We start from the raw sequence: 7,557 nt of genomic DNA on the forward strand, positions 1-7,557 counted from the left end.
TTTTTTTTTTTTTTGGTGCTAAAATACAGAGCATGGGAAACTGCTCCAAGTACAGCTTTTTGTGGTTTATCCAAATAGCAGCTTGAATGGGCTGTGTGTTAGATTTTTGCGAAGTTCTAATGTAGTTCTTCTCAAATGGAAGGAGAGGACAACCCTCCCTTACAGAGTTTGGAAAACTACCATTTCATTTCTGTGTGGTGGGGAGTTTGTTTTCCAGTTGCATCTGTGTATGCGCAGATAGACACAGGTTAAAGGGCATGCACACAAAGCTGTAGTCAGTGTTAGTGTGTTGAGCATGGTGTGTGCATTTGCATGCTGAATGATAGGTCAATAGAATCACAGAATCACAGAATCTTCTAGGTTGGAAGGGACCTTAAAGATCATCTTGTCCAACCATCAACCTAACTGACAAAAATAGACACCCACACAACAAACAAGAAGCATCACCATCACTAAACCATACCTCCCAGCACTACATCAACCTGTCTTTTGAACACCTCCAGGGATGGTGCCTCAACCACCTCCCTGGGCAGCCCATTCCAATGTCTGATAACCCTTTCAGTGAAAAAATTTTTCCTAATATCCAGCCTGAACCTCCCCTGGCGTAACTTGAGGCCATAAACATAGAACAAACTAGTAGAGACAGACACAAAGCAAGTCGGTGGAACAGAAAAATAGAAATTATCAAAAATCTGCTGTAAAATATGTCAATATACTTAAAATATGTCAATGTACTAAATATAATTGTTACTGTAATCATTTTTACAATATCATTTTAACATTCTTTTTATGTATAGTATGTGCATAGTTTAGAATATTTCAGAGGAAAGCAGTGGCTGGTACAGAAAAGTTGAAGAACTGCCAATTTAATGCAAGAAGCGTAAACTTTAATACCTTTAACATGGCAAACTGTCATATTTTCTTATGTCACAAAGATATCTAAGGAGTCTGAGGACTTTATAGTGGAGCAGTATAAGCGACTACGGCAGCGCGATGGCTCTGGAGTGACCAAGTCATCCTGGAGGATCACAGTGCGACAGTTGGAAAGCATGATCCGGCTGTCTGAAGCTATGGCCCGTATGCACTGCTGTGATGAGGTATCAGCTTTTTGGTGAAAGCTCACATAAATGTTTATAAAAATGTTGTGGGAGCTGTGGCTTTGCTCTTTGACTGTGATATTTTAACTGTCTAAATCCTGTGTGTGAGGAGGAGAGCTTGGATCGTGTTTTCACTTGTGATGTGGTCATACTCGATCTGAATTTGTACGCCAGAAATACTGGTTTTAGGGTATGTCTTGTAAAACTGAGATCAGATGGTCCAAACTGAGAAGATGCATAGTTTTCCATTACAGTTGTATCAGCACTCTCAGCCTGTTACCTATCAAATCATGACAAATGGGTAGAACAATCACCTATTAGTATCAGCCAGGGCTGCTGACGGTGTCGCTCCCCTAATCTTGCACAATTTGTAATCTCTCTCGGCTGCAATCTAAGAAAGCCAAAGTTCATCGAAGTATATGAACCTCCCTAAGAGTACTTGAATTTATTATTATTATCCATCTATTCCCTGCTTTAAAACTCAGCAGGCTTTTTGAAATGTTGATTAGGGGTTATGTGGTACGTGCAGAGATAGAAACTGGCTCACTGGTTTTGTAAGAAGGACACCCGTTGGGTTCTTTTTAATTGAATTCAGCTTATAAAGAAACAGATAGCTTTTAGCTTATGGCTCAGCTAGAGGTGATTTTTCCAGTTTTTGCTTTTCAATTCCAGGGGAAAGTCTCATTAATTACAATTATTTTTTCATATTGTTTCTATGCAGACATGTTCCTTTCATGTTTGCTTGCTCCACTGATGTTTCTTCAAAATGTTCTTGGCCTAAGTAAAAAATTTTGTCAACTCCACATGATCACTGAAGCCTGAAAGATTCATCAGGCTGCTTATTCCCTCCATAACCTTGTGTGAACTCAGAGCATTACAGTGGGGTATAATTTGACTTGTAGAGTCTTTACTGCTTAGGATTAATCAGGTGAGATGGGTAGAAAGACCCTTTGTCAGTCAGGTCAGGGGTGAGGTTCTGGAGTTACTGGGGGAAAAAAAACAGCTTTTAATAATAGAAGAGCCACCGTGCCCATTTAATACATGTTTTTTTGAAACATTCCCCAGGTTCACCCGAAACACGTGAAGGAAGCTTTCAGGCTTTTAAATAAGTCCATCATTAGAGTTGAGACTCCTGACATCAATTTAGACCAAGATGATGAACAGCAAATGGAGGATCAAGAGGATCAAGACGGAGTCAATGGTAAATTACTTGTAGAAAATTTAGAGAGTATTCCATCCTTTACAGCTTTTATGCTTTTCTTCAGTTTCTCAACTGTTTCTCATCTAATGATGCCTAGAATCCTGACTCCTGTTAACTCTCTTAATTCTTCAGCCTCCTTGTGGGTACGCTCGCCTGGTTGGTCAATGCAAAACTTTTCAGTATTGAACAGTTAAAAGGTGTTGCAGATTTAAACCTGGACATGTGTCCAAACAGGTGAGGCAGAAGCTCCAGCTGGAGTCAATGGTCTTGTGAATGGGATCAATGGCCATTCTGAGGACACGAACAAGGATGCTGCTCCCAAAGCTTCTCTTAGACTGGGCTTCTCTGAGTATCGGCGAATTTCTAATCTCCTGGTGCTGCATCTCAGGAAGGCAGAAGAAGGTAAGAATTTGTTTACTGAAAAGATGGTAGATCCTGAGTTGTGTTGCCATGTGTGCATTGACTCTTTACTAAAACAAATCCATCTGAAGCTCAGAAGGGAGTTCTTGAGCTGTGGAGACAGCTGTATCTTCCAGACACTTCGGAGAGAAAGGGCTTGAGCACGTCATGTATTAAAAAGTTAGGACAGAAGGTTGTGATCACAAATTCTTGAGCAATGGTTGCTACTTCCTCCTGTGCATTTTTCAGTGTAATTTGCTAAACATTACTGTGTGAGTAGAATCTTTGCTTCTGAGCACCCTGACGTACTTTAAACATGTTAACAGAGCAACCTCTGCAGAGGTTCACAAACTCGCTGCGCTGGGGCTTAGCCCAGGTGGCTGCATCGGTTCAGGGAGCAACTCTTACCCCATCTTAGGCTGTTCCACTTGTGATTTTCACTCCTGCTGAAACACTAGGCTTGTTAGGTCAGGTGTGACCCCATACACATATGGCTATACTACATTTGATGGCAGGAAAATGGCTTCTTGGGCTTTCTAGCTCTGGTATTTTAGTCATTTGTCAAAACCCAGTAAATGAAGGAACTCAGTAGAGCAGATCCAGGAAAGGATTTGTCGAATATGCTGGTTTAGCCTGGTAGAATAATTAGCAGCAATGAAAACTGTAGCAAGAGCTTTAATGCATGCCAGCAACCACAGCCTAAAGTACATACTTAAGCAAGATGTGCCCAATGGCTGCATTCTCTCTTGCGGAGAGGAAATATTTCAGTTGCAATGAGGCTCTTCCTGTGACCAAATGCAGCAGATGTCTGATAGCATGTAACCATGTTACAAAGTCTTTGCATGAGTGCAGAAACTACAAGAAATGTTCAAAATACTGAGTACTTGTAGAAGGATGGCCTCTTCAGTTTTGGGTGACAGATTTTCTTTTGCCCTTACTTAGAGGAAAGTTCTACAACTCCTTAAAGCTACTTTTTCTTGAAGCTGAGGGCAGTTGCTAGGCTGCTCATTTTCAGTTGTAAGCCACATGGATGCAATAGAACTGAAAGCCTCAATTCTCAGTCTAAATATCTCTGATAAAACAATGATACAACAGCCTCCTGTACAAAACATGCTGATAAAAAAACCAGAAGAAGGTCTGATGGGCTATTGCACACTTCTCTCTTTAACATTGTAAGTGTTCACAGGGAAATCCTTTTCTCTTACAGTTTGAATGGTATCTTACTGCTGCTGTTTATGCAAATTGTTTTCTTTGCAGAAGAGGACGATTCATCATTAAAGAAGAGTGAACTTATTAATTGGTATCTAAAGGAAATTGAATCTGAAATAGAGTCTGAAGAAGAACTAATAAATAAAAAGAAGATCATAGAGAGAGTCATTCACCGACTTACGCATTACGTATGTATAGAGATGTGTGAATAGTTAAAAAGGGTTTTAACTTTTATAGTGCAATTATTCATTTTTAATAGAATATGTTGCTAATTTGGGAAATGTGTTGTGTGCTTCCATATCATTGAATGATGCAGTATAAATGCCTTTGTTTAATATCTATTAAAAATTATTATAGAGAAAACACTCAAGTACGTTAGAGATCTGCATAAGTAGAAGTTCAAAGTGCCATATTATGTCCCTCTAGAAGTGTAAGTGATATTGTTCTGTAGCTCTATAGTGTTGGTTATACATTAGGATACAGAAATGCAAACAATGCTTTATTCCATAGACAGCTTAATTCATGGGAGCACTAGGGTGTTTTGGAGGAAGAAGCATGAAAATATAAAATACTTCCCATTTTTAAAGGTATAAAACCACTAGATTGAAGCCTTCCCAGAAAGCATGCAATATATAAGAGATTTCCACTGACCATAATTGTTACGATTAGAAACCTGTTAAAGAGGGAGTTTGCAATTAGAAGGGTTAAATAACTCATCAAGGGGTGCTACCAGAGTAAAAAGGAGATGCCTTTCAAAAAGTGCAAACAAACCTTTATCATTCTTGTTTGAATACGAATTTTTGTCTGTTGCAGGACCACATTCTGATAGAACTGTCCCAGTCAGGACTGAGAGGATCCAGGGAAGCGGAGACTTTTGATGAAGATCCATATCTGGTGGTCAACCCAAACTATCTGCTGGAAGACTAAGGGATGTGGACTGGATTGTAGAGCTGACTCAGAAAATGCATTCTCTTCTGCGTTCTTGCAATGGTTGCTCTGTAGCTGCATCTTAAATCCATGTGAATGCTTTACTGTGGAACGTGCCAATGTGTGGTTAGTAATATATGATTGCTCATTTACACTGAGCATACCTGGAAAGCTTTTAAAGAAATTACACACTTATATATTAGGTTTGTTATTAATTTTGGGTTTCACTGCCATCATCCAGATGCAGAGGAGAAACATTCAATAGCTCTTTGCAGCCTCAAGCTATGGAGATGCTTCTGTTTTAAATGAGAGGAATTTTGCATTGTTCTTCTATTGTATTTAGTAGACTTTTTATGCTATAGGGTTTTACTACTTTTCTTATTAACATAAATAAAAGATCATTAAATGTCTGGAGATCTCTGGGGGTGGATTTGTTGTCACTCGTATGTGGGATTGCTATTTTCTATGCCTGTGTTTCGGGGCTGAAAAAATAGTGATCTCAACACTTAACGTCTTAAGAAAGATTAAATTTCCTGCATGAGAACCTGTGTTTCGGGGCTGAAAAAACATCTTAAGAAAGATTAAATTTCCTGCATGAGAGATGCTATTTTTTAAGAAGCTTTTTTAACTTCCAGTAATGGGTAATAAGAAACTCTGATTGCTTCTCTTTCTTTTTAGATGTACTAAAGATGTGTATGCTCCTGTTGCATATGTAAAATAGATCATTGAAAATAGCCAAGCCCAAAGCAAAGCTTAAAGTCAGGAGGTCAGAAAGCCCCATCTTGATGAATGCCTTGACTTGTGAGTTGAAAACTGCCATCATTTGTGAGGGATTTTTAAGACTATATTTGCAAACTTGTTTGTAGATTTTTCTATGGAAATGTTTTACTTAAATATCTCTTGTTCTCAATTATTTGCTGTATTCTATGGGATTATTAAATAATCTCTTAAGAATTAAAAATACGTGATTGTTTGTCATGTCAGCCTGATACCAGCACCTAAGAAACATTTGTAATAACATGAAAGATACAAATGCTATATATTTTAAATATAAGTAATATGAAATAACTGTTTCTGAAGCAGGTCCAGAGATGGAGCTGGTTTGTAAGACAGTCATCTTTTTCCTGTTAGTCTCCTCAGCCTTCGAAAGACACGCCTCCGTCTAATGAAGCATGTAGTTAAAGATAATAGTTATATTTATAGAATAGAAGGAATCATAAATATTTTTCACCAACAGCACTACCCTGTCACTGGGCATGAACTTTAGCTGCAGTGACCTCTCTGCTAATTTCTTTTGTAAACTTGCATCTGGCAAATGCTACATTTCATTAAGAATTGCCACCTACCTACAAGTTGCATTTTATTCTTTAATGAACATAATTTACTTTCAAAATTAGGACAGGAAGGTATTTGTACTTCATTCTGTGTTTCCCTGCCTTCTCCCTCCCCCCGATCTTTGTTTGATGATAAAGATATTTCATGTGGAGAAAGTTAATTAGTTTTTCTGCTTCTCCTTCCCCAGTTCTATATGCTTCATGGGGTAGGAAAGGTGTTCTCTTTCTGATTTGACGCTGCTCTACTGAAAAATAAGCAGCAGATGGTGCTGTAAAGTTCCTATTTGAACTTGTTATTCAAACATCAGGGTGGGAGGTGGGGGGAAATCCCAGAGTACAAGGTATAAGATTGGCTATCTGAGTAACAGCAGAAGTTGGGAGATGTTTTCTACTGTAAATTAAAGATAATATTTCTTGACAGAGCAGTAAGTTGCTCAGATGATTCCAAGTATGCTTTAGACAAAAAAACTGGTTATTAAAGGAAATAAACTGGGAGGCGGAACTGGCTTTTCAATATAGTTACGTAGAATTTTGTGTTTAGTTAATTTGCAGTGCAGGCAGCAGATTCAGGAAGATGTTCTCAGCTCTTCACTTGTGCTGTATTTGAATGTAGAAAAGCGAGCTGTCTCTTCCCTGCAGGAGTTCAGGTGGGTGATCTGTGTGTCCACCCTGCTGAGAGAGCATGTGTTCTCAAGGCTGAAGGAAGGACTACTTTAGAAAGCAAAAAAATGATATTGTTCAAATTTCTCAATATTATTGGGCATGAGGGTGCACTTGCTGCTGCTGCTTGAATTCATGTAACAACCACTTTTCCATGTGGGTGAGACGCCACGTCTCAGATTTCCTTTATGCACCTGGGAATTCTAGCACAAACATGCCCCTTGCTGGCCTGACCACCCTGAGCCGTGGTGGCCCTCAGCCCCAGCAGTGCAGATAACTCTGCTCTCGCTATTTCCTGCATCCGGAGCTGTGCTGGGATTCCTCTTAAACCAAAAAAAGGCCAAGAGTAGGTGAAAAATACTGTCTATTTATTTTATCTTCTTCTGAAATGGAGGCAGCATCAGCAAATGTCAGTTGACGTTCAAGCATAAAGGGGAACCTGGGCGTCTCAGAAGATGTTGAACTTTCTTCAACTAATTGTTGACCTTCAGCTATTTGTTTGGCTGATTTTTATATCAACTTGTCTTGACTTGTTATCACTGTAGTGTCATCCAGTTCTGGGAACATTTATCTGTGTAATAAGAGGTTTGGCTGATTTTTATATCAACTTATCTTGTTATCACTCTAGTTCTGGGAACATTTATCTGTGTAATAAGATAATTTCAGTTAAATATTACTTCTACTGTAATATAAGTAGAGTGGAATACCTGTTTCTGAAGCAGGCCCAGAC

The 7,557-nt window shown here is 38.9% G+C and overlaps 1 protein-coding gene across 1 annotated transcript in view; it reads left to right on the forward strand.

Annotated features, from left to right (window-relative positions):
- LOC106887541 (DNA replication licensing factor MCM6-like) overlaps positions 1-5,243 on the forward strand; it is a 7,901-nt gene extending 2,658 nt beyond the window's left edge. The window contains exons 2-7 of the mRNA XM_014941132.1: positions 30-49; positions 936-1,097; positions 2,163-2,298; positions 2,533-2,700; positions 3,955-4,094; positions 4,720-5,243. Coding sequence (XP_014796618.1) covers positions 30-49; positions 936-1,097; positions 2,163-2,298; positions 2,533-2,700; positions 3,955-4,094; positions 4,720-4,833 — 740 coding nt within the window. The 3' untranslated portion in view covers positions 4,834-5,243. The remainder of the gene's footprint in view (positions 1-29; positions 50-935; positions 1,098-2,162; positions 2,299-2,532; positions 2,701-3,954; positions 4,095-4,719) is intronic.
- Positions 5,244-7,557: the final 2,314 nt, after the last annotated feature.

Source organism: Calidris pugnax, unplaced genomic scaffold, assembly GCF_001431845.1.
Source record: "Calidris pugnax isolate Ruff unplaced genomic scaffold, ASM143184v1 scaffold60, whole genome shotgun sequence".
Classification (NCBI taxonomy): Eukaryota; Metazoa; Chordata; class Aves; order Charadriiformes; family Scolopacidae; genus Calidris; species Calidris pugnax.